This window comes from Nilaparvata lugens, chromosome 1 (assembly GCF_014356525.2).
Source record: "Nilaparvata lugens isolate BPH chromosome 1, ASM1435652v1, whole genome shotgun sequence".
NCBI lineage: Eukaryota > Metazoa > Arthropoda > Insecta > Hemiptera > Delphacidae > Nilaparvata > Nilaparvata lugens.
In genome coordinates this window covers 36980981-37008754 of record NC_052504.1, presented here as the reverse complement: position 1 = coordinate 37008754, position 27774 = coordinate 36980981, and the positions used below count along the sequence as shown (strand labels likewise).

At 35.6% G+C, this 27774-nt stretch overlaps 2 protein-coding genes across 9 annotated transcripts in view; one reads left to right on the top strand and one right to left on the bottom strand.

The window, feature by feature from the left end:
- The window catches only part of LOC111064387 (hairy/enhancer-of-split related with YRPW motif protein), a 48109-nt gene extending 30559 nt beyond the window's left edge, over nt 1–17550 (bottom strand). The window contains exon 1 of the mRNA XM_039420781.1: nt 17492–17550. The gene's annotated coding sequence lies outside the window, so the exon portion shown is untranslated. The remainder of the gene's footprint in view (nt 1–17491) is intronic.
- LOC111043328 (gamma-1-syntrophin) overlaps nt 1–27774 on the top strand; it is a 127159-nt gene that overhangs the window by 61369 nt on the left and 38016 nt on the right. The window contains exon 1 of one of the 8 annotated variants that reach the window (XM_039420757.1): nt 16063–16602. The exons of 3 other annotated variants lie outside the window; for them this stretch is intronic. Coding sequence is in view for 2 of the 5 variants with exons in the window: in XM_039420723.1 (XP_039276657.1) it covers nt 16261–16300 (40 nt within the window). In the remaining 3 variants the exon portion in view is untranslated. Of the gene's footprint in view, nt 1–16062; nt 16603–27774 lie in introns of those variants that run through there. 4 more of the 8 variants (XM_039420723.1, XM_039420764.1, XM_039420731.1 and 1 more) reach the window with 4 other exon arrangements.

The window sequence follows — 27774 nt, the reverse complement described above, 5'->3', positions numbered from 1 at the left end:
ATTGAAATCTGTTTCTGTAATTATTTTCAGTGTACTTTGCACTTTGCGCATTTGCTCCAGCGTTTGCAATATAATTTTCACTATTATAATTTTTTCTGAAATGACTATTATTATTGTTTTTAGATTGAGTAAAATTTCCTGCTTGTCTATTTATATAATTTGGCTCAGAAGTAGCTGACTGGATACAATGTAAATGTTCTATCAGTTCTTCACAACTGGAAATCGAAGATACTGCCAGTGTCATACGAACATTGAAAGGAAGCTTTTTTGATAAGATGTGGACCAGTGATGAATCAGTTAGAGATTCGTCTAACTGATCGTTTCTGCTCATCAGATCTGTTATAAAATCAGTGTAGGATTGTCTATTTCTACTATCGTAAGTGCATAAAATAATTTCTGACAATGCGTCCATCTGTTTACATTTACTCCAATACTGTTGCAGGAACTGGGAGATGAAGTCCTCCAGGCTGTTGATATCTCGCATCCGGCTCTGGAAAAACATCAGCGGCTCGCCGAGTAGTAGACTGGACAATTGGAAACGCCATACTAACCAAGAGGTGGGTGTCAGTTCTTGAACGGCTCTTATTTGGTCCACAAATGATTTGGGTTGCATGTGACGGTAGGAATTATCAAATTTTCCAAGATTTTGGAAAGGTTGAGTGCTATTTACTGGTTCAATTGGTATATAATGTATTCTGCTGGCTGGAATATTTTCCATGGATGTCGCTAGTCTGGCGACTCTTTCTTCACTTGCGGTCCATTTATCATCTATAGTTTTTATGTTCTCATTCACTTCGTCATATAATTTGGTTATCTTTAGTTGTTGTCCGACTACGGCATTCTCCAACATGCCGTATCTCTCACTTGATTTTACCCCTTCCTCCGCTAAATTTGCCATACATGCCTGCACGTTACTTTGTTCCTTGACTATCTCTATTATTTTCTTATTATTTTCCTCCACTTTCGACTCTATCTCGCCCTTATTTTCTAACACCTTTCCCATGACAGTTCCCATGATAGCGGTGCCCAGCTCCTTACTCAATACGTCCACCTGTTTTTTAACTTCCTTTGGTACGTCATCCAACCGTTCGTTTATCTGACAGGTGACGTCATCTATACGGGTCTCTAATTTTTTGATGATTGTAGATTGCGTATCTATTTTAATGTCTATCATATTTTTCATTTCTTCCTTGAATTCAGAGAATTTTCCCTCAACTTTCTCTTCCATTTTTTCCACACTTCCTTGTACAGCTTTGACATCTTTTTGTATGATTTTGGTATTTTCTTCCCCTTTATCCTGGCTTGCTTTTATCTCTTTCATCAACTCTGCCATGGCTTGGTTGATCATGAGTTTAAACTCACTCGAGGAATCATTCATTAGGTGATTTGTAACACAGCCAACTGAAGAGTCTAAGGTAATATTGCGTTTTTCCAGGTTGGTGGCGGCGGGTGGTGGTTGACTGGTCATGTCAGGTGGCGATTGGGTGGCGGCACTCTCTGTTCCCTCGGCGACACTTGGAGCGATCTGCGGAGACGCCGGCACCGAGTTGGACGCCCTCACTCCCTCATCTCCCTCAGCCGGACTCTCATCGGAATTAATCGCGTCAACGACGTTATCGATCTTCGTAGAAGACAATTGGGCCAAGTTTTGCGGGTCGAAATTGATGGAGCATATGCTGCCTCCCTCTCTCTCTCGTGGGGTCTCCGCTGCATTGTCCTGAGGTTGTTGAGTGGCCGGTGTCGTAGCTACATAATTTTGGGGGTGGTCGCTGAAGTAGGAAATTTGTGAGTTAGCTGGCGACTGGTTCATGGTGACGTTATTATGGATTACTTCGAATAAAGTGCCAAGTGTGTTGCCAAATTTCAGAAATATCAAAATGAATTCAGTGATAGTGCCTATTCTGGATAAAATTGTGTGGTGTTAAAAGTTTCAAGTGTCATGTACATATATTACTAAACGGACATCAATAGACAGGTATGGCTTACAAATTACACTAATATGGTTCTTAAAATTTTAGTTAGGGTCTTATCTTCCTTACTAACAACAGTATTGTGATGCCTCAAATAACCTATAGCCCTGGTCAGCATACAATGTCTAGATTCAAAAATCAAAATCAAAATCTTACTATAACTTTTATGGAAATTTCCATCCAATTTTTCCTCTATTATGAGAATTATGTTATCAGACTCGTGTGATATAGTTTGTCTGTATTTATGCAGCTTGAAAAATTTTAATTTGAAGAGCAACTCAATTATTTTAGCCAGAAACTTACAATAGATTATCAGATATATCTTGTTGAATCAACTTCAGATTATGCTTCTTGCAGTTTTCAGGTTTATCAATAATTTCATTAATCATTGATAGTGAGATTGAGTAGGTAAGCTTTTCATCACGCTCCACTGGTTGGGTGCCATTGTGTGAAGTTGTTAATGGTAATTCCTTCACAGTTAATACGATGTTTCTGGTATTTATAAGAGCAGTCTCTAAATTCCCTCTTTTGCGAATAAATTCACAAAAAATTAAGGCCTTCCGGCTCGCAAAATTACTGGGTTCAAACCTCAGCTCTAGCTCAGTGGTAGAAACATGAATTTTATAAATACAAATAATCACCATAAGGTTCAGTGACCGGTGATTGGTAATTCTTACCGCTGCTTCTATGAAGTTCTTGAAGAATACCAGTAAGGAAATTAAAAGAATATTTGACGACTGATTATCAGTAACCATGCATCACTAGAGAATAATAAGGACCAACTATAGTTGTTTCTAGTTGATTCTTAAAACGCTCGTCGTGAATACTAGTATTCACCAATATACCCTTCCAAAATTCCTTAGAACTTACAACGCCAGTTCTGGAAGCTCTCTGGATCCTTATATGATATAACTGGAACCTTATTAATATAATTTCTTAATATACTTATTCTGGTATATGAGATGAGTATCATCAAAGGATGATAAATATTGAGTGCTCTGAATAAGCTTAATATCACTTGATTCAATAATTTTAAGTGCTGCTAAATATTTGTTGGTACCAAAACAGCTCAAACTATATAACACAAGATGAGTTAGGATATAATAAAAAATTCTATAAGTTTGTATGCTGACATAAAACACAAAATATATTCCCATAAAAAAGATGTGCATAAAATATTCGATATAACTATAATTTACTTAAATAAATGTTTTCTAGAATCTGAGTAATTATCACAGGTTTCGCTAATATTCACAATAGTATGTTTCAAATTTATAAATATATTATATTTAATGCTGATATTTAGACTTCCAATCAATACGAAATTCTGCAAATAAAAACCCGTTCGGTCTATAGGTTTGATATACTATACTTGGTTCAACAAACAAATTTATAATTAATAAATTAATATTCAAACATGAGATCTCAGGGATTTAATGAATTCGGGCTGTGCATGGAAGTAAGCTTCCTACATATATTAAATAAATTTATAAAATGTTCTTATGAACTATGTGATATTGTTCAACACGTGGTGACTCTTAATTTTAATTCAAATTAATAGGAATAGCGCTTTTTTATTAATTATTACCCCACTGAACGTAGAAAAAATGAGCTCATTTGGTTTGACTTATCACTCACTGACTGAAGTTCTAGATGTTCTCGTGGATTGAATTAATTATTTCCAATAATTAATTGGGTAGGCTCCTTTTCGTCACTGCTGGGCTAACGCGTGATCCAGATTTTTATAAGTTTCTTTCGAATTAAAGCTATTTTTATGGGAATCTTTACAATTACGAACTCCTTGACAGCAATGGGTTCTCATAATTATTAAATCACAATAATACATGTTTTCTTATCGTTGTTGATAATGCTATTACTCCTAATCGCTAATAATACTTGATTTGAGTTGATTTACTCTTTGGATAGGTCTAACCTTCTTTCCAATTTTATAGTTCTATTACATTTCATTGGCTCATTTAAAAATATTTGGTGGTTTCAAATTACCACGTGACAATATATATATATATATATATATATATATATATATATATATATATATATATATATATATATATGTATATATTCATTTATCAATATCTATTACAGTATAGTAAATATGACAAGACAACAGCCTAAAAAATGATTTATCACAAAAAACCATTACAGACAAAGCCTGTGTAATTACATTCTATACTCACTGGGCATAGCCTCTACCTCCGTAAACAAAGCCGTAGTGCATTCGTGTGACGTCAACACAGGTAGGGGTCCTACACCAATAAAAACTCGTTGATTTCAGCTGATCTATATCAGCTAGTGTTTTTATTGGTGTAGGAGCCCTACCTGTGCTGACATCACCAAAATGCACTATGGCTTTGTTTACGGAAGTAATGGCATAGCAGAGTTCTAAGTGCATGTTTGTCAAATAATCACTGAAACAGGAAGCTACTTGGACATCGCTGAATCAATTCAATGCTGTCAAAGATAGAAGCAGTACACTAAAAAAATTTCTGTGAGGTCATATTTACCCCATGCGAGTAATGCAGGATTGAAAATCACGAAATCATTGAGGAGAACATTGTAATAAAAACTCGAGAATTATAGAAATGACAGTATTCTTTTTTCTTCAGGGCTACTTTTAATATAAATCTCAGTACCCTTAATGAATAACAAAAAGGGTACTGAGATTTATATTTTTATTTATGACAGTATTCATATTCATTAGTAATCGATTTATTGAACATTTGTCGACAGTTGATTTTCCAATAATTTCTAATGCATCTACGAACGATAAGCGATGACAGTACAATATTATCTCATTGAAAATCAAAACATCAATATTGCCTTCCATTGAATTTGATTCACATCATAATCCATGATTTGCTATGTCAGTCGGTCTATTCTAATAATGGAATTGATTATAATTCTCATATTATAATAATGCATTAATGAGGAATAACTTTTCCAATGCTGAAATGTATGCATGAATTCAACATAACCTTATAAGGAACAAAAACCAAGTTATTATTATACAACACAATATTACAGTATAGCATATTTCTATTCTATTTTTGATGTGTTTTTCTACAAAATGATTGAATTCAGTACATCTCTTCTACTTATTCCATACGTTTTACAAAACTAGTTAAATCACTCATTAAATAAAGCAACTGAACTTATTAGGATAAGTGACTACGGTAAACACTTTTGTACGAAAAAGTAGTCTTCAACATTGTATTTAAAATTAATCTAATTTTAAAATTCAAAACTAGAAGTATGGAAGTAAGCGTCTAGTTTTCCGGCTCTTCCGGAAAATAGATTCAATAATTCAGATGACACCGAGTATGAAATACAGTGATAGTGGAACGTAACTTGCTGTATTTTCTCTCTCCTGCTCATTCTCCCTCTCTTTCACACACACTCCTTCTCTCACTCTCTCTCTCTTTCACACACACTCTCTCTCTTTTTTCTACCCGCAAGGTACGTTTATTTCACGTTTTCCACATGACGTTCAAATAAACAAAAATCCCCATGAGAAATGTATCCGTTGTTTGGAAAAACTCTCCTGGAGTAAAGCGACGGATAAAAGCCGTAAAAAAAGGTCTGGCCCGTAAAAACACAGGAATGATTCTGTAATGAGACAGGTAGGCCGTGCTGTATTTGCTCCAATACATTTTCCATTAGAACGATTATATTTCTTGGAAGATTATATCATATTATTTATTGGTATATTTATTATTTCTTCTGCATACCACACAGAGTGATTATATTATTTACTTGTTTAACAATTTAGTTTATCAAAGAAATAATGTAGAATCTTCTTATGACTAAATAAATGTAAGAGTAACAATAATGATATATAATAAGATTTGAATATTATATACAGACTCAAAGACTTATAATAGTAGATACAATATTAATAATGGAATTAATAGCTTATCTTACTAATTTTAAAAATCCCTACCCGACTTCTGGAAGAAGTACGTAGTTGGACTATCCAAATGCACATTGGAAAAAGGAAGAATTCCAGAAAGTTGGACAAAAATGTTATGTCATTGTTCTATAAAAAAGCGATAAACTTGATCCTTAGAATCATAGACGAAAAGCCATTTTGGAATGCGTTTTCAAGATCTTCACAAACCTGTTGTCTGGTCGCCTGTCATTTTGGTCAGAATTTTGTCATATAAAAAATAAAGCAGACTGAATAATTAGGCTAGTTATTTCAAACTTGGAGATTCATGCAGATATTTGTGAACAATAGGGCGATAATCAAATACAGGCAGTATCAAACTATGTACAAGAGTGATTTTCAGATAAACATGTAGAGACCATGTAAGCCAATAGCTCCAAAAACCATATTAGACACCAATAAGAAGGATTCTATTTCGGAATGAGCTGGATAAAATTCATATTCAGTATAAATAATTAATATGCTATTATCTCGAAATACCCTGATTTCATCAATTCCTCTATAAATACACAATTAATTATATTAATGTGAAAATACAATTGAACACTGACTGTTTTTCAAATATAATTTATATACTGACATACAACTTCACAGCCACAACAATTACCATACTTACTTGAAATATGGACACAGAATAGGTACAGAATGGAAACTTGTAGTCAAACGCCTATCTAACCAATGCTTTTTACATGACGCAAATACTAGACATGTCACGTGACCTTGGGAAGTTCCAATCCTGGTCTTCTGATTGGCTCGTGGCAGTGAATGAGATCAATAAATTGATCCGGACCATCAATACTATTACAATGCGGCGCTTCCTAACAAGATGGCGGATTTTTGCGTCAGGGTACTAGCCAAGTTTCCATACTGTATGTATACTGTGATATGGATACATATTATCAGCCCGTTCTATTACATGTAGGTAAGCATTGTGGTAGAATTATTGATTCTTGTTCATGTGTTATGTTCTTTCTTATTTCAGTATTATTATTGTTCATGTCTTGGACAATTTATATTAACCAAATGATAATCATGAAATCAATTTGAATACATAATGGCATCATGATGTCTCTGTGACGAAATGTATTTATCATTGATGATAATTATACCACTGATACTTATAATATTATAATTCATTATTCACTTATTGTTATTGTACAAAACACTATAATCATAATACGGTATAAATAATTATGACCATGGAGGAAAACTAGGCTGAGCCTGACTATTTCTCTAGAACAATTTTGATAAAATGTTAATGATGTCCTGAGTATTATAAGGTTATGAAATCACACACTGCTCCGTCACTTGATTTTCGGTCTAGTAATGATTAAAAAATTTTTATTTTAAAGGTTGACGTAATAAATAGATTAAATGAATCACAGAATGCATCACAATAAATTGAAAACTTGATAAATTTTTCACTTATTTGAAAAATTGGAATACAGAATCACAATTATAATACTGAATAATTATAATATTGTACTATAATGAATACAAAATTGTAATTAACTCTAATACTCTATATTGTGAGCTATTCATCACCGATGAGTTCTTCCTATTTAGTATTCAGCTTATCATAGTAATTGGTCAATTCCCAGTAGTGATTGATCGTGATTAGTCGAAATGAAATATGTTCTGAATCACATCATCAAAGCCTGCTGCGTCCTGGTAATATCAATAATCTCACATGATAAAGATTATCTAAGAGGACCCAAATTAAACTGACCTTTCCAGGCCGACTGAGGCGAGCTTAGCATCAACTGCTGCCAGTTTGTGTTTGTCTTGATTGGGGTCGTCCTGCTTCTAGGGCTTCAGAAAGACGCACCACACGTGCGTGCGTGTGTGCACCAATATGTATAAAACTTGTAGGACTCGAAAGTAATTTCATCGTTGCCGAAGTAAGGGCTTTACATCAGGTCGGAATCAATTTACGGCCAGCGTTTTGCCTACATAACAGTACCCCGCTGCCTTCTGACAAGACAAGCAATGGGTGGGGTTCGAGTTCGGGTACTTTTAGGTTAGGGCCGCCAAAGTTGTTTAACTTTAATCTGCGTCCGCCACGCGTTAAGCACGTGGCCTAATCTCCTAATTTATATTTCTTTTCAACGTGACGAGTGCGTGTCTCTTCACGAAAATCGTTCGCTTTCGATCAGAACAAAGACTACTTACGAAAATGTAACAGCCAATGGCAACATCACTGTTGAGTTGTGAATAATCACCTGTACGCAACAAAAGAAAGTGGTTTGCTCAGAAATAAAATTAATTTCTACACGCCAATCACAAAATTAATCTACAGGACAGGATGATTCTAGAGATAACGACTATTTGTATGAGTCAATGTATTGGTTGGCAGTAGGTTCCATTTTTCATATTCTACAAATCACATGGAATCTTTGCATTCTTAATATTGTTAGTCCAGTTTTTGTGATGGAGTTGAGTCATTGAGTTCTGGAAGCAAGTAACAAGGATGGAGAAGTTCTCACAAGTAATTCTGGGATGGTAAAAATACAATGCAGATAATAGTAAAGCATTATTCTGCTACTAGAAATCATAAAAACGTTTTTTGCTTTTACTTTACTGCAATAGTATTCTCTATTGTAAGGGGAAGTTATCCCTAAGTTTACCAAGATAACAAAGCCATACACGTTTTATCAAGATGTCAAAAACTCAACTAGTCTAGATTCGGGAAAATGTATGATAGGCTTCGCGAGTATTGGAGAATTCACGGACCGAGATTTGCAATACTGTATCCAGTTATGAAATACAGTATACTTAAATACTTAGATTGGGTTGCCCCCTGTGGGTTGGGGGAGCTTTGAGTCGATCATCGTTCTCAAGAATGTGTTGAAAACCAGAATTCACCCACAGCATCCATGCTTGTCGTAGGAGGCGACTAAAATGGACCTCGAGGCAACTCCAGAAGTTGCCTTGCCTTCAAACCCACGGAATCTGCCCCATCAGGCCAGTTTCGGAGGGGTAAAAAGATAAACCCAAGAGACCAGAGATGGGTGAAACTCCAGGCATAAATGTGGGTCAAGAGGCTGAGTCGAGGTTGGCTGGGCGCCGGCGCCCTAGAGGCAGTTTGGCGTCCCCTCTATCAGAGGAAGGACCTACAAAAAAGCCAGGAGTGGAACTCACGTAGGTTTGTGGATGGAGAGGCCAAAACTCACCACTGCTCAAAGAAGGGCGGCCATTCAGGCAAAACTTCTTGGGAGAGGTGAGGCTCTTGATCCTTCAGAGTTTCAGAGGGGCAAAAAGAAAACCCAAGAGACCAGAGATGGGTGAAACTCCAGGCACAAATGTGGGTCAAGAGGCTGAGTCGAAGGTGGCCGGGAGCCGGGCGCCCTAGAGGCAGTTTGGCGTCCCCTCTCTCAGCTGAAGGACCTACAAAATGGCCAGGAGGGGAACTCACGTAGGTATCGGGACTAATCAGTCTGAAGAGACTGCCAAGCATATCACACTGGATTGTGACAAGGATTGCAACCAGGTGATGAATGGAATGTTAGTATAGGGAGAAACCCCTGGTTCTTGTAAAGGACATAGGTATTGGTTTGTCTAACTAACATATTACTTGGGCTTCGGTTGACGTGTGGGGTTCTTTGAACCTTTGGATCCTTGAATCCGTCCCTTCAAAAACAATAAACGATAGATTGGGTTATCACATATAACGCAAACTAACTATTTTGTTGGAGAAAAATAAATTGTGATCAAATTATTAGATCATAACTCACTCTCGCTCTCTCGCAAGACTCATTCTCTGATCCACTCATGTATTATTGATTATACTATATTAAAATTCGATTTATACTCTCACAACATTGAATGTTTGATGTATCGGATCAATGGACAAGTTTACACTCAACTCGCAATTATTCTAGATGAGCATGATAACTTGCATGATCTTGAAACAAAAGAGGCAAGAATGAAAAGTCTGGAGGCAAATGACGAAGAGTCAGTAGCTCAGTACTCTTCACATAGCAAGTACTTGAAGTGGGTAGCCTAGCCAGTATATCAATTTTCATGAAGATGATGTTGTTTCCCGATTTTTTTAATGACAATGAAAATTTGATTTCTTTATATACGATACTTTTAGAGTGTTCTGGTAGTTCTATCCATATAGAATGACGCCGCGGACACTTGTACACTTGTCGTTTCATGTCTGATTTTTCTATGGGGTGGAGCGTTGATGGTAGAACGGGTCATATTATGATGGACGAGTGAGGAAGTGAAGCTTACTGCATTCAAGTCCGTTATGTCTATTTTGCTGTCAACAGTCCGCCTGTTGCGTACGCATAAGCGTAAAAAACGATCTTATAGAAGTTTTTCTGGTATAAATAACTGCGTGTGACTCCTGTGTATGTATCATCCTTGTTCAACCTTAAATGCTCGAATAGCTTCAAGGCCGCGATTAGCCCTATTACAATAAGTACTCACTAGAAGCCATAGGTTTACCTCCAAATTATTAATCATGTAAGCCAAACTGAAAGTTCAACCGGAAGGGATGCTTTACTATTACAATAAGTACTCACTAGAAGCCATGATGTATAGGTTTACCTCCAAATTATTAATCATGTAAGCCAAACTGAAAGTTCAACCGGAAGGGATGCTTTGCGGGGTCGGGATGGAAGCTGGTGAATCCTTCCCTCTATTTACCAGGATATCTCAACTAAATTCTGCAACAAGTTCAAGACTTGAAACTACACCAAGAACTGATTTACACTGAATCAGGGATCCATAAAGTCCAGGAATTGAGTGATTTCCATGAAACTGACTCAAAACTTTCTAAACTAGTCTGAAAAAGAGAAAACTGTTTCAGTTTATAAGAAATAGCTGTATTCGTATTTATAACGTTCTGCAATTCACATTCAATCCCGGAAATCCATTAAAATTAATTCATACTTGAAATTTATTCATCAAATTTTCATCTTGAATACTGTATTCACTATAAGAAAGAATTCTGGTCGTTTATTTTGCTGTGGAGCAGTTGAAGATGGGAGAAATGTTATGAAAGATTTGATGGGTTTTTATTTGCAATGAAATCTTCATGTGCACCTGTGTATGCTGATCTGGGACATTCCTCCACTATGTGTCTCACAGTCTGGACTGCTCCACACTCACAGAAAGGGGAGTCAGCCTTCCCCCACTTATGCATCAGATAGGCACATCTACCATGATGAGTTCGTACCCTATTCAATGCCGACCATGTTTTACGAGGCAAATCGAAGCCTGGTGGCCTTTTGGTTACAAATGGGATGTCAATGTTCTGCTTTGCTGACCACGCTTGTTGCCAGGCCTCAGTTATACGGAAACCTGAATCTAAGGCTGTAATTGCCGTCCTAACCGGTGGCTTACGAGATTGCAGACGTCTCTGATTGGCATCTTGTATATCCTCATGTATTGGCAGGCTTCGATTTTCCTGTATCTTCTTGTACTCTCTAGTAAGGGCATTCATGCGTCGAAGATTTGGGGGTGGGATGTGACTCAACACCGGGAGCCATTCCACAGGGGTAGATTTTAGAACACCACCTATCATTCTCATTGAGTTATTTAGCTGAACATCAACCCTATGAACATGAGAGCTATTCATCCAGACTGGAGCACAGTACTCAGCAGCTGAAAAGACAAGGCTTAGGGCTGTAGAGCGTAATGTAGATGCTGAAGCTCCCCATGATGTTCCGCAAAGTTTTTGCATAATATTGTTTCGGGTTTTTAGTTTTTCTGCTGTCTTTGTTAGGTGCTCTTTGAATGAAAGTGTCCTATCAAGTATCACGCCCAAATATTTTGGAGCCTTATTGTGTTTAAGGCTTCTATTCTCGAATTGAATTCTTAGCTCTCTGTTAGCTTCTCTATTGTTCAGGTGGAAGCATGCAACTTCTGTTTTACTGGCATTTGGTTGGAGACGCCATCTTCGAAAGTACCTACCCATCTCTCTCAAGTCATCTGTAAGAATTTCCTCTGACTCTTCAAATGATTTACACTGTGTCGATAATACCCAGTCATCAGCATAGCCATGTTTTCTAGTCAAGGTTTCTGGCATGTCAGCAATATACAGACTGAACAAGAGAGGGGCAAGAACTGAGCCCTGAGGCAGACCATTCTTAAGTTTCCTTTGTGAGCTTATATCAGATCCAATGATGACTTTGAAAGTTCTATCACTCAGCATATTATTCACAAGACGAGCTGTTATTTTACACTTGATCACTTTTAGGAGCTTATAGATCATACCTTCTCTCCAAACAGTGTCATAAGCTGCTGATAGATCGATAAAGGCAGCAGATGTTTTCAATTTCTTCTGGAAACCAGCTTCAATGCATGTTGTAAGTGATAGAACTTGATCAACACAGCTCCTGTTTGGTCTGAACCCAGCCTGCTCAACAGGTATGATTTCAAATATTTTCTGGCATACTCTATTATAGATTAGCCTCTCCAGTAGTTTATACACCACCGACAGTAATGCAATTGGTCTATAGTTTTTTGCTGAGTTTGCTGGTTTTCCTGGTTTCAAAATTGCTATAATCTTTGACTGCCTCAGCTCTTTGGGTACATTGCCAGTTTGCATAACATCAGTGAAGAATTTAGCCAGCCATACCTTTGCATATTTTCCACATTTAACTAGAAATTCTGGGTTTACACTATCAAATCCTGGTGCTTTTCCAGAAGCTACATGCTTGAGAGCTGATGCGATTTCTTCTGGGGTGAAAGGTAGACTGAATTCACTCTCTGTTGCCTGTCTCTTAAGTTGGCTCAGCTCATGTTTTATTTTGGTCGAGTGTTCTCTGTCCACTTGTGCTCTGGATGTTTCCACTATGTGAGATGCTATTGAGTTTGCAGAGACACCTGCTTTTTGTCTTTCCATGGGTGCTCCACTGCCCAATTTCCTTAGAAGAGCCCATGCTTGTCGACTTGAGGTTTGGAAGTTCATGTTCTCAACCACATTCATCCATTTCTGTTTTCTTGCCTCATCAAGACTATGAAGGAGTTCATCTGCCACCTCTTGCTCACCCGTCTCCAAGAAGGTTTGATAAAGTTCATCACTATTCTGGGACCAGCCTGGAATATATTCTCTGCGATATCCTCTTGGGATGCACTTTTTAGCTGTACTAATGACTGCCCCAACAAATCGTTTATAATTTTTACTTAGAGGAGGTATCCAACCCAGGCATTTATCAAGTTCTTTTGAGTACCTTTCCCAGTCAGCTTTTTGGAAGTTCCATCTTGGATGTGGTGTGGAAGTCACAAGTGGGACCTGGTGACCTATTTCTATGAGAACTGGACGATGCTGACTGTTTGGAAAGTCAGAGAGAACTCGTCTGGTGATTGGAAGTGGTTGGCCCTTGTTATCACATGAGGAAAAGCATAGATCTGGATTGTATTCCTGCCTCCAAGCTGCAGATTTAAATGTGAACCGGTCTTTTGCATCAAACACAAGATTGAGATTTCCACTTTCAGCCCATTCCACCACAGCTTCACCATTTGCATTGCAGTCCCTATACTTCCACTGTTCATGATGACTATTGAAATCCCCTAAATAAACTGCAGGGTGAGGCTGAATTGGGATCACTGCAGTTGGCCATGGGGTGTTAGGTGGTTTGTAGATGTTAGTCACTGTGATATTTCCTATCTTGACTACAACAGCATTGATGTCATTGTCTGTTGAGGTGGAGATTAGGGTGGCATTGTCTATATTGCATCTCACATAGGTTGCAACTCCATATACATTATGGTATGTAGCACCAAGTAGGTCATAGCCAGGTATAGTACCTCTTCCTTTCAGCTGATCTTCAGAGCTACAGTGTGTTTCTTGAATGGCAACCAGGTCAATGTTGTCTTGTCTCAAACGCTTTGAAAGATATTGACTTTTAGAATAACTTATACTCTCTACATTCAAATGGCAAATCCGGACTGAAGGCCCAAGATTTCTTGTCTGGTAGTCCTTAAAAGAACTTTTGAGTTTGAAATTGGTATGTGATTTCAAATTTATAGTGTTGTGTTGTGTTTGGTCAGGAGAACTAAAGTTTGTCTGACCGCCAGCTAGTGCTAGTCCATTTAGCATTATCCAATGTGCACCGTGTGGGGGCGGACTAGCGTTACACATACTACTTCCCATCTCAATAAAACATTTTGAGGTTAGAAAATATTTGTAGACTTACCTTTAAAATTTCTTTATGAGAATTCAATTTAAAAATGTATTTTATTCCAATTAAAAAAAAAAAATAGTACAGTAAGTTCAATTCGAAACTATTATTCTAAGGACTGTCAACACAAGTAAGCAGGCTCCAGTCTGTTCAGTGAACGACTGTCATGTAAGTTGCAAATGAAGTCATTTGAATAAGTAGTTTCTTGCTTGTTATGCGAGGAAGAATTTGTCGCCAAGTAATCAAGTGGTGCTCAAGTGCAGTGTAACAAGACAGAAGGCACTCATAGGGCCACAATTACTAGCAACCGCACTGGCCCTGTTCTTATAGGATGCAGACGATGTTTGTGGCACTTTGTACGACCACGCCGCCCCATCCAACCCCAACCCACCCCACCCCACCGCTGTCACCATTGCCCTGCATCAGCAGTGAGGTCATACCCCCTCACACCGTCATGCCTCAACATTTGATGTTTGGTCTCGGCAAGTTTGCAAGCAAACCACTTCCTTCTGGATTCTGGATCTGCCTTCTGCCTGTGATAGATGATAACCACAATACCACCATCAAAATACATAATTGGCAACGTTGCATGCTACTTGCTTCGTCAATTAGACACATCAATAACGTCGTTGTAGGGTCTAGGCCCAACTTGATATTATCAACAACAGGGCTTTGATGGTGAACTATGGAACGGTTTGATTCTTGTTATTATCAATTTGATATGAAATTTGTCTTTTACAAATTTGTCTTTTATGAAGCAGTAATTCTCAACTGGGGTTGTCTGAATTCAGAAGGAAGAGTTGATTGGGTAAAACATGAAAGATTCTACAACACTGAGAAAAATATCTGATGTTATTGGGCGAGCCTTGAACTATATGTACTTGTGAAACCTCTTATTATATTATAACCTCTTAACCTCTTAGTAAGATACACGATTTTTCTCTTAATTAATTTCATGCTAGAAGTATTTAATATCAATTTCCTTATTTTTCTCATCTTGCTTATAAGGTTTGTAGCCATATTGTTATTTTTTCTTTGCTTCTTCGATCTCATCATTTCGTCATAAACTTTTTATTTATTTCCTAACAGATCTTTGTCATTTTACATGTTAAGAATGCTCTAATTTATAAGTTTATTCAACTAATCCACTCATTATTATTATTTTTTCATAAGAAATATTGTTTTGTTTCATTTTTCTTCTACTGAGTATCGTTGTTAAATCATGATTTAGTATTGTATTGGATGGTTAAGTGTAAGAGAGGGCCGACTGTGCTGTAACTTCGCCCTCCTAGGTCAATATAAAGGCAGTCATTCAATTCAATTCAATATATTGGGAAGAGCTCTTCACGAATCTCTTGTACTCATTGAAATTCTTGATCTTGATAAGATTCAGAAACTGACGGAATCCTCTACTCCAACACAGTTTAGTAAAGTCCACAATTCAAATCTGTTACTAAACTCAGATACGTCATATTTACCTCTTCTCCTCTGTGAATTTCAGAAAAGGTCTCTGCTTGTAGCAGGTAGATTGAATGAAAAATATTCAAATTCAAATTCGTTTATTTGCCATATAAAAAAATATATACATATTAATAAAGTAAATATTCTCAATTACAATATTGCTGGATAAAATTGATTATTCCACCTTGTTATCAGTCATCTTCACTGAAATGACGCAAAAATGAATGCATTCTTCATTCTTCTGTTATTTGAATTTAAGATTTTTTGATACAAGGAGATAACTCTTTAAAATACAAAAGTTATGACTCGTGAAGTTGCATGGGCCAAAATAACGCACGAAGTTGCGAGCGATGATTATTTTTGAATGGAGCTACAAAGAATCGGCCAACAAATTTATCTCTCACGCCCACATTTCACGCCGTAGTACTTTTTGATAACTCGGTCAAGTTTACTGAGTGGTGGCGTCGCTGGTGGCAGTCGGCAGAACTAAACGGTACACAAGCTGCGTATTGATCGGCGGCTGAGCGCAGTACGGCGCGGCTTTTCGGAGCCGGCGACGTCTGATGTGCTCGGCTCTGGTCATTCAGTCCGCCAGTCAGCTGATGTGTGTGTGCGCGCGCGCGCAACTGCTACGGAATGTGCACGCGGGCTCGTCTCCCCTTCACATAAAACTATCTCTTATCAAAATACTATTTCTCGGTTACCGAAACCTCCTCGCAATCGCATGACCGGTCGTAATGGTGTTACCAAACTATTACTCCGAGGTCAGTCAACCTTCAATACAACGACCTTATCATAATCCTACACTTTTCATGATCGATTGAATCATTTCGAATTGACATGATGTTGTTTGCGTGGGTTGGAGAGCGACGGAGCAGAGTGAATAATCACTGTTTCAAAGCCGAAAACTGTTTCTGTTGAACACAAGAGTGTCTAGAACGAGTGAGATTTAACGATAAATTTAGAACTAAATTGAGTCCATTAGCGATTTGTGTGTAAATATACTAATCGGCGAAACCTCTAGACTCATCATTGCTTCCAAAGCAATCCCTACTACTGTTTGGCAGTGAGTATTTTGTAAACAAGTCTCTAATATAGTTTAACACGAATAAAACGATTTTAATCTAGTTTTAAATAACTAAATTTTTGGATAGGGAGCAATGACTGGCGATTGAGGCTTTACAATAACAGGGGTTCAGTCTGAAAAAGGAACCAAATTTTCTATTTCATCCTGCATACCTTTTATAATTAACAACCAAGCTCAATTGAATAAATTTTTTTGTTTTAAACAGTGACATGATTTTATCATTATATCTCACAATTTTAATTGAGAAAACGTAACAATATTTCATTTCAGAGAAGACTGAACTAGTATTAGTATTATCAATCAGCTTTGTATTGTGACTATTGTCACTTAGCTCAGCCGATCAAGTATTAATAGTCCCATTAGAACCCGTAAGAAGACTATTTTCACACTCTGATACTGATACAATAAGGCAATCCATGCAGTTTTATTCATGAGAGAAGAATGTTTGAGGGATGGATATAGTATATGGATCAATAGTATGTTACTTTAAGATGACTAAAAAATACGTACATCATTTTCAAAATCGATTTTCAATGAAAGGAATAAAAAGTCAGAAATCGGGTGAGTTTCACCCCTTTTAGTCCTATATTATGTAATACGCCTTGCCATCTAGTGCAGTTTCTTCTAGGATGACTGAAGTTGTTTAATATTTCTTTGTAGGCCCTAAGAATATTTCAAACTGAAAGTAGCGTTCATTTCATAACATTATTCTATCTTGTCTTCTCTAGCATTTTCATCTGGAAAAATTATGCATCACGAGAAAAAATACTCCAATATTATTTTTATTCACTAAGTTTTCAAATAGCATCCTTTTTGAAACAATTCCTCTATACAGATTTATTCTAGACTTCCATAGATTTGTTCTCACCTTATGTTGATCTCTAAGAATCTTCATCTTCATGTTGATAGGGATGATAGGGACTCACCTACAAAAACCATACAAATATACTTTTTTTCATGTCGATATTCAAGTTTTGCATTTGTTCAACATTCCTCAATGCCATATTGCAATTATTCTTCTTCTTTAAATTTGTGGTGTTCTATATTTGAAAATATATTTTAGATCTCATATTATTTTATATAATATAATAAGAAAATATTATACATTGAAAAAATATATATATGTATCAAATATTTTTAATAGGCTACATTTTAGATCATCTTCTATAATCAAATAGTCGCTATCTTGGTGATAATTTCCAACATACTACTTTCTATTTCTTCATTGAGATGGGAATTCACGGAGCTGAATTCAACTTAGATTCTTAATTTTAAGACAAAATCGGGTTTCAACATTCATATTCGATCCATAGAGCATTATTCAGTGATAGAACAGCTAAAACAACAAATTGAAATTGGCAGCTTATTTCTTACTGATATTCGTCTTTGCAAACAGTAAATCAGTAAATATTGATAAGAGGACTGAATGCAAGGCAATTTCACAGCTGAGTTAATTCTGGGTGATGAAAACTCTCCGAAGAGCGAAGAAAATCGGAGGAAATTGTCTGTCAAAATTTATCTATTTAATTATCGGCCAGAATTGGTTTCATGGCTTCCCGAATCGCATTCTAGCCTACTTCAGTCGAGAACAACGGAGTGAACAATATTCCACATTGTTTCTCCCTCTGTCTATTTCTCGCAATTTCTTCAGGAAACAGAAATTCGATCAAAGCTTGACATGAGTCGCTCTCGTGTAGCGTCTTAAGAGCCAAACATTTTAAGAGCCAATTCTCGAAAAAATATATACAAACAATTACTATAATAGGATTACTGTATACTGTACTTTACTATACTGTGTTACAAGCTTCAGCAATAGAATTAATTTTCAAGAAAATAAACAAATCATCATCGAAATGATTCATTTTAAAAATTATGAGATCCAAATAAGCGATACTTATTACATGAAATAATGAAGAATTCTCTTATAAAAATAATTGCAGTATCACAAGGATTTGTAGACTTTTTAGTGTCTGTACCTGCTAAAAGTATTCTCCAATATTCTTCTTGAAAATTCCTGTAACTGTAAGAGTATTTCAATAACTCAATTTAAAATTACAAGATATAGTAGATACCAGGTTTAAAATATGCTTCACTCTTACAATAGTAACCTACATCATTACAATTATAGGAAAAGGAAAAGTAAGATATCCTCGTGTTATTCCTCTCTTTTAGATAAAGAAAAGATTCCTCCGAATTTAGATAAGGTTACACATAGTCCAAATAGGTCAAGTCTTGTATTTAGATGTTTCAAAACCAAATAAAGAGGAATATTAGACATTGTCATCACTAGAATGGTAACAAACTTAATTCAACAGTGAAAAATTGGTAGATTCAAAAAACAACTAGCTTTATCATGCTTCACTATTAAGGCTACCAAATTATGTATTAGAACTGTAGAGTATATGAGACAAAATAGAAGTTCAATAGAAGATAGAATGGAATATACAACCACTAGATAAACAACATTGAAAATCTAGCAAAAAAGATTAGTTATTTTCTTTAATGAGAACAATTCACAAAAAACCTATACAATAATTTTCATGCAGAGTCTATTCAATGATTATTCTATCAATAGCTTCTGAATGATTTCATCGACCTATACATTTGGCCTGAAAAATTACGCAATGGAAATGTTATTTAATCAGCAGAATAGCAATTTAAATCACAAAGATCTATAGGCCTTCTTCGAGTCGTTTGGAATAGGCCTACCTGCCTACCTCTTATGTAACGTGATTAGTCTCATTGACCTTGCTCTAAATGAATAATACAACAGTTTCTAGATAGAAATATCATTATAGCACCTCCAGTCTTGCAAAATGTTTTATGAAACGTGGTTTCAGTCTAATGGGCTGTAACCATTGAGCCTGTTGTTATTTTGCTAGACTTCATCAGATACAGTAGCTATGGATTTTAGTCAAAATAGGCTCTTGTCTCGCATAGCAGGCTTTATAATTTTTCGTGTAAGAGTAAAAATTAAAAAATAGATCACTCATTACCAGAGATTGATTGATTGAGTACTTTATTTATGTAGATTACAATATATACTGGCTTATACACTTATATACAATGGCTTACAATACAGCAAAATTATTGATGAATTTACATAATATAGACTAAGAAAATAATTATTGAACTGTATATGGTATGAAAAAGCAGTTTGTAATATAATAACTATAGATAATAATCATATTGTTATGCACCTACATAAATTGGCGGAGCTTTGGACATATCAATGTCCATTCTTCGGAAAGAATATTAAAAATATCCTCCCCACTAACTCTCTACCAATAGTGAGACCAGAGAGTGAGAGTTGGAGTGAGTGTAAGGGAGAGAGAGAGAGTGCTCATGAATCCTCTTATTTCAAATTGTACTGCAATAAATCTGTGTGAATCCATAGACATAATTGTTTGCTGTACATGATAAAAATACACTAATAATAATTATACTAATATACCCTTATTGCCTTCTGCAGTTATATGAAAATACCAATTAGAAGAAATTTGGAAAAATAATGAGAATTAAACTTGACTTCTACAAAATAGTATTTTTAGAAAATTAGATAGGCCTAGTGCTTCTTTCGTGCTTCTTTTGCCAGTAAACGAAGTTGATTGGTTTCAGAGAATCTTAACTACAAGTCTTTTAACAACCAACAAATTTTTGCAGTTTTTTTGGCAATGAATTGAGAATAAAATACTTGCTGTCACCACCTTATTACTATGAGTCAGCAATGCAAATCATTCTACAAAATTGCATGTGGTTGATAGACCGTAAAGTTTCAGAAAGCATCAACGTCGTCGATAAATCTCAGTTTGAAAGTGTAGTCGTAAACTTATTTTACAAGCTACAACTGAGTTATTTTGGACGTAGACAGACTTGATTATTTCAAATAACTACTGTAATAAAAACTTGATCATAGAACTAGACTTGTATCGCGTATCGCGCAGACTTTATCTGCGTAACGTTAGTGTTATTTCGGTTGAAGGTGCATCGAAGAAAATATTCGTTGAACTGAAATGTGACGTCAAACGTATTCAAATGTTGTAGCTTCCCCGCGACCCCATTGGCTGTCCAAGCTATATTGCTCACCCTGCCAGAGAGATCTGTTTAAAAATAATATTCCTGCAAAGCGAACAGATACTTTTATAATACACCACTCAACATGTTTTCATTAGTAGAGTTCAAGTTGAATTCGCTTTCACTTTATAGAGGGTTTTCAGGCTTCCTCAAGTGCTGTACAGTATACAGTACGTAACAAACTGATACATAGAAAAATAACTCAACTACTATATTTGTCAAAGGAAATATTATGTTCATTGCGAATGCGCATTTCCTACTGCTCTTCAAGAAAAGTTCCATAATTCCACAAAGAGCATTTACAGATTACCAGACTGTCTAAAGTTTCACTCGATTGAAAAATAAGAAATTATAGAAGTGATAATCATTTATCAGAAATCTCTTGGAGAAAGTAGTGAATACAAGATAATTACTTTGAAATTGTTGATTGATGGGTAAAAATACAAAAAAAATCAATATAATATACTCCGTGTCCGACGAAGAGGGGGACATCTTCCATTTTGAGAATTTCATGTTTAATAGTTCTAATCTGCTATTTGATCTTACACAAGTGTCGAGTAGAACTTAAAATATTAAGGTTTGGATAATAAGTTACCTATTAAAACTTTCAGTTTGAAAAATAATGTTGAAATTTGCGTCACAACAGTTCAGCTTCAGATATAAATTGATAACTTATATCTCACTTGAGTTTAATTCTAATCTAAGAAAGAGATTCTTTGTGAAAAACTTGTGTTATGTAGAAGGAGAATAAATTCCATTTTCATGTTAATTATTCTTAAGAGCTCAACATTACTTTGAATGTTGCTATTGCACAGAGATGAACGACTAATAAAGGATGGAAGCACTGGTGAGGGGAGGAAATAAAGTTTTGGTGTCTCTTTGAGTGGCTCTTCAACCTTTTGCATGAACAGAACTTGGAGCATTTCAAGTTGAGGATGGCTCTGCTCATATTTCATTGATGGTTGGGATGTAGGGTCTAATTAAACGCTAAGCTCTGCGCTGCTGGTTGGAATTGAATTGCTTCCTAGACAGGTCTAAATTAAGTTTAAGTGTATATGCACTTTTGAAGTGAAGCAACGGTAAGCTCTAACTCGATTCATTAGTTAATTGTTAATAACGAACAATCCCTTATCTTCATAATTCCCCGTTAATTACATGAATTCTACCGTGTATAATTCGCTTGCCTTCCGCCCTTAACATCCACTCTGTTACCTGAGCGGCTGAGCGTATATATTATATGGTAACCACTTAATTGAGTGCATATTGAGTTATAAGTATATAATTTATATTATGAGTATGATTTACGATAATTTATATTCGTAGTATGATCGATTTCAACTTATTATACAAATGAACATAATTATTGAGACACATAAAATTAAAATGTTGATCACATCCACTCTCACTGCTATTCAAAATCCTAACAACTACTGTACGGTATTGTTTTTCATAGATATTCAACTATACTATGATTTTCAAAAATTATATATTCTAAGAGCGTACTCACTATATTGTTGGTATTGGCTTGAATAGCTACTGACTAGCCTCTAATAACTGTATCAAGGCTGAATATTCTTGAATTTACAACAATAATTGATAATGTTAACTTGTTTCAAAAACTCTTGCTTCAAAATAACTTATGAATATGTATGCGTTTTAGTGTTGTGTTACTTCATTTTATCTTGTATGAAGAGGAACAAAACTTGACAAATCTGCAAAGTAAATTAGTTTTGGGTATCTTAGAAATATAAATACACAAAACACAAATAATTTTTTTAACATTTTTGAAAATAGAATTCTTACAATAGTGAGAATTTCAATGACAAACATCAATTCAACATTATTGGCTGTTACAGCCTTGTAATAACATATTATCATTACATACTGATATTATATCATTACAAAATATTGGGGCACCGAGCTTCGCTCGTTATTTATTTATAAACTATTGATAAACAGAACATAATTCTTTAAAATGATCGGGGAAGGACTAACAGGCACAGCCCAAAACTGTTTCTTCCCCAAATTTTGATTTATACGCTATAAATAGTCCAGAAAGTAGGTTATGTTCCATACACTTGAATTCAGGTTCAATTTTCAGTCCAAACATTTGAAAACAAACAAGTTCTAATTTAGATTATTTACAAACCAAATTAAATAGCCAAATAACACTCACTAATCACTTAAAATTGTCAAATAATGATTAACTTTGAAAATTATGTTATACTCTAGTTTAGAATGATTATCATGCATGTCAACAAATCAGATTATTTTGATCAAGTCGATTAAAATTTCTAGATATTTCTCGCTGATTTATTACACAGCTGGAAATAATTCTGTTTCTCTCCCACACACGTACCTTCTGTTTCGACAGACAACGAAATTATTATCATCTGTTTTTCCAAGGATGAATTATTATTATCTTTTTCATGTCCTTCAGCGAGTTTTCCCAGGAATGAGACCTATTGCAATCGAATTCTTACATCATAAACCTACTATGTTCCAAATTTCGTGACAATCGTTAAAGCCGTTTTCGAGATCCTTTGGACATAAATAACCATATAAATTATCAGATATAAAAATACATGTATATATAAATATATACACAGAAATTGCTCGCTAATGTAATACGATTTATCATCCATTACATACTGTTATGGATGAGGCCTTGGAGTGCCTTTATAGGGGCGGCAGAGGCGAGGGTCTTCTAGATTATTCGAGTGAGTTCAAGTCTTGGTACAGGGAGCCGTCGACCAATTGTACGTCGTGCGTTCCAGAACCTTCTGGCAGCCTCCATGCGCTGCGATTGGTCGGACGTTTTTGCCCCACCTCCAGATTATTCTCGAGACTTCTGTTGCCTATATGAAATGGCCGTGTTTTACTCGGGGATCAGTTGAGAAACTACAGTCGAATTGTTCTCTATTTCTAATCGTGACAGAGACGTGATATACTCGTACACTAATAAAGTGATAATAGACTTTTGTAGTTGTTTATACAGTTATTATTCTTGGTGACAGTTATTCTTATACCGTTATTTATACTGGTTAGTGACTTGACGTACACTTGTAATATTTCTGTGTAATTAGGTTGTTATCAGTAACATTTTTGTCCAGTTTCACTCCCGTGTGTTATAGTGTTATAAGTAAAAACCAGTATAAAATCGCCTCAAGTGTTTTATCAGTGTAGAAACCCGTAACAATACATTATTATGACAATCTGGCATATAAAAGCACATTGGAACCATGAAAAAACTAGTATGATTTATGATGTGAGATAGAAACCAGTCTCAAATAGAAGGAAACAAGCCGTGGTGATGCAATTGTTCACCCTTATGATTATGTTGGAGATGTTACAAAAATAATCAGCTCTGATTGATAAAATTAAAATTAAATTGAAAAAATCGCAATTTGTTCGTGATGAATTAACTTGTTCATTCTCTCCTGATTCATTATCCTGTAGAGAATAATTTTTCAATCTCCATTAAGTGAACATTCAGGATTACTCGAGCATTGGACGTTTTGTTAACATACGAAAACTATTGCGAACAAGTTGATAGTAGTTTTGCGAAATAGCATATTCTGGCTATACAATTTGCGTTGCATTAAATTTAGATAACAATGATTAATTTTGAACAGACAATGGAGCTGAGACAGGTTGATAGAGATTGATTCTCTCTCCTACCCGATCCGGAGATTGGTTGGCAGCGAAACAATCACACAGTACACACCCCTTTGTTGCATTTCTCTCCCTACTTCCTCTCACTCTATGTTATATTCTCTCTCTTCCCCATTCTCTCTCTCTTTCGCACACACTCTTACTCTCTCTCTCTCTCTCTCTCTTCTCTCTCTCTCTCTCTCTCTCTCCTCTCTCTCTCTCTCTCTCCTCTCTCTCTCTCTCTCTCTCTCTCTCTCTCTCTCTCTCTCTCTCTCTCTCTCTCTCTGGATTACTTTAAAAAACCATCTTTTGGAACAAATGACTGAAACTGTCCGGCCCTAGAACGATCACATGACAACAAACTATCTTTCACCAATCCCACCAATATAAACCTATAAACCTTTTATAGAATGAATTATATATATATCATATAAACTCATGTTATTTCAATTATTCACTGCATACTGCTGTATACATTACTGAAAGTTGATTACCCTGATCTACTTTCATTGATATGTACAAAGCTCCGCCAATTCATGTAGATGCATAACAATATAATTATCTATAGTTATTATATTACAAATTGCTTTTTCATATCATATACAGTTCAATAATTAATTTCTTAGTTGAATGAGCGAAGCGAATTCTATGTTTCAAGTCAATCGGCGTTTGTCTGTTTGTTTGTTTGTACCGCAGTTATGGTCCGATTTGGATGAAATTTGGTATAAAAGGACTTTGAAACAAGGCGCAGAAACGTATCTATTCAAAATTTTAAAATTAATTCCCGTTTCAAGATGGCGGCCCTCTATTCGGAAATTTTACCCTAAAAATCAACCTAACTTTTCAATACTTTATCAGATCAGGTTCAGATTGGGCTCATTCTTCTCAGCTCTTCAAAGCGGTATTATTTCATGTATCACATGTTGAAAATTTTCTAATTTTTGGCATTTCGATTTTTTTTCCAATTCAAGTTTCAGATTTTTTATCTTTTAAACCATGCTTCCGAGCTCAAAAGTATAGAGGACCTTTATTCTTCAGCGCTCCAAGTGGTCTTATTTCTTATATCACATGTTCAAAATTTCAAAAATTTAGATTCGATAATCCCCCCTCCGAAAGTCACAAATTTCAAGTTTCAGATTTCTTATTATCTCTTTAGCTGTGCATCCTAGCTCAAAAGTGTAGGAAACTTTCATTTTACAGAGCTCGAAGGCGGTCTTATTTCATACATTACATGTTGAAAATTTTGAATTTTTTGTAATTCAATTATTTACCCCCCCCCCCCAAGACCCACATTTCAAGTTTCAGATTTTTTATCTTTTTAACCGTGCATCCTAGCTCAAAAAAAAAGAACTTCTAATTCTCAGCACCCACCACCGATCCTATTGCATTTTATATCATTATAATCTGAATCTAAATCCAATTTATATGTGTGTTTGTGTGTGAATAGGCGGGCGTGTGTCAATAGTGATTTTAGTGAGATTAGGGAATTCTACTGTTCTCTGAACTACTAGTCTATATATTATGTAAATTCATCCACGGTATATAGAAGAAGACGGTAGGTGTCACACGCATGTTTGTGCTAAATTTCCGGTGTAGCTGACGTCATTTTATATCCAATCATCTGTTTTCAACAAATAAGTTTAATAAATTGCCAATAAGTGTTAATAACGTCGGTTGGTGGCGATGACGCAATCTAGCTGGCTGGCCACTGCGCACACATTTCATGACCCCTACCGTTTTCATCTAAAAACCGTGAATTCATCTATAATTTTGCTGTATTGTAAGCTATTGTATATAAGTGTATAAGCCAGTAGGCCTATATATTGTAATCTACATAAATAAAGTACTCAATCAATCTCTCATATTGTAACATACATAAATAAAGAAATCTAATCTAATCTAATTGACTGAAGCGAAGCTGAGGTCTTAGTTTCGATTCGATCGGCTTTTGTCTGTTTGTTTGTTTGTTCGTACTGCAGTTATTGTCCGATTTGGATGAAATTTGGTATGCAAGCTCTTTGAAACAAGGCGCAGGAACGTATGTGTGAAGATTTTTTATAAGACCTCTGGTTTTTTTGTAATTTAAAAAACCGCAAACTAACCTCTATCCAGAAAGGATGTGTGAAAGGATGAAGATACAGCAATTCATTTTCATACTTTTTCGCATGTATTGTTACCAGGCCATGGTGGCCGAGTCGGTTACACAGTGGTTTCTCACACTGTGGGACCTAGGTTCTAATCTCGTTCCTACTAATAATTTATAATGTAGTGTTAAAATAATAATTTTATAATGATATATAATTAGAATAAGATAAAACTATTAGTATCATCAAAAATCTGGTCGGAACGAGATTTGAACCTGGTCCCACAGTGTGAGAAAACCGACTCGGACACCATGGCCGGGTAACAATAGATGCAAACAAGTAGAAACATGAATTGCAGTATCTTCAAAGATACGAAAAAGTAGCTTTTGAGGTTAGTCTACGGTTTTTTATTGAATATTACAAAAAAAAACTGAGGTCTTACCAAAAGTCGTTACACATACGTTTCTGAGCCTTGTTTCAAAGAACTTGCATACCAAATTTCATCCAAATCGGACAATAACTGCGACTGTAATTGCGGTACAAACAAAGAAACAAACAAACGAACAGACAAAAGCCGATCAAGTCGAAACTAAAACCTCAGCTTTGCTTCGGTCAATTATTAAATTTATTTATCAAATTAATTGGTTAAATTATTTCAAAAAATCTTTATTGTCTTGGAGTCCAATACTGCAGTTGTAGAAAAAAAATTGTATGTATAGGTATAAAGGTAAAATTTGTTTGTAAAGGTATAAAGGTAATTTTTTTCTTTTTGTGTAGTTGAGAAGTTGATATTGTGGTAGCTATTCATATTGAATTAAAAAGAAATTGTCAAAAAAACACAGATTTATTAATACTTAGAAAGACCGGTTTCGGTAATATTACACCATTGTCAATCTCTGATAGACTCTGATAAAGACCGTAGCCGGTCTTTCTAAGTATCAATAAATTTTGTGGTTTTTGACAATTTATTAGTATTTTTCATTTAAAAGGTATGTATTTGATATAAAGGTACCTCCTTGATAAGTCCGGTTTCCCTGGATACAGTGTCTCTAGCACTTTCAATGGAGAAAATAATAGATGACATGGCTAAATCTTCACAATATACTGTACTTACTGTACTGGCCCTTCTCATTAGATTGAAATTTGTATTCATGAGCGAGGTCTACTGTTCGCAGAACTACTAGTCTAATCTAATCTCTTTCTCTTACTTAGATTCTCAGTCACTTCATTTTCCTGTGGAGCTCCTTCTGCAGCTGCTTCATGAACTTTTCATTGAACGGTATTTGATAATAGAGTACCTCACTACTACAGTGCGTCTGTTTATTACAAAGAGAATATT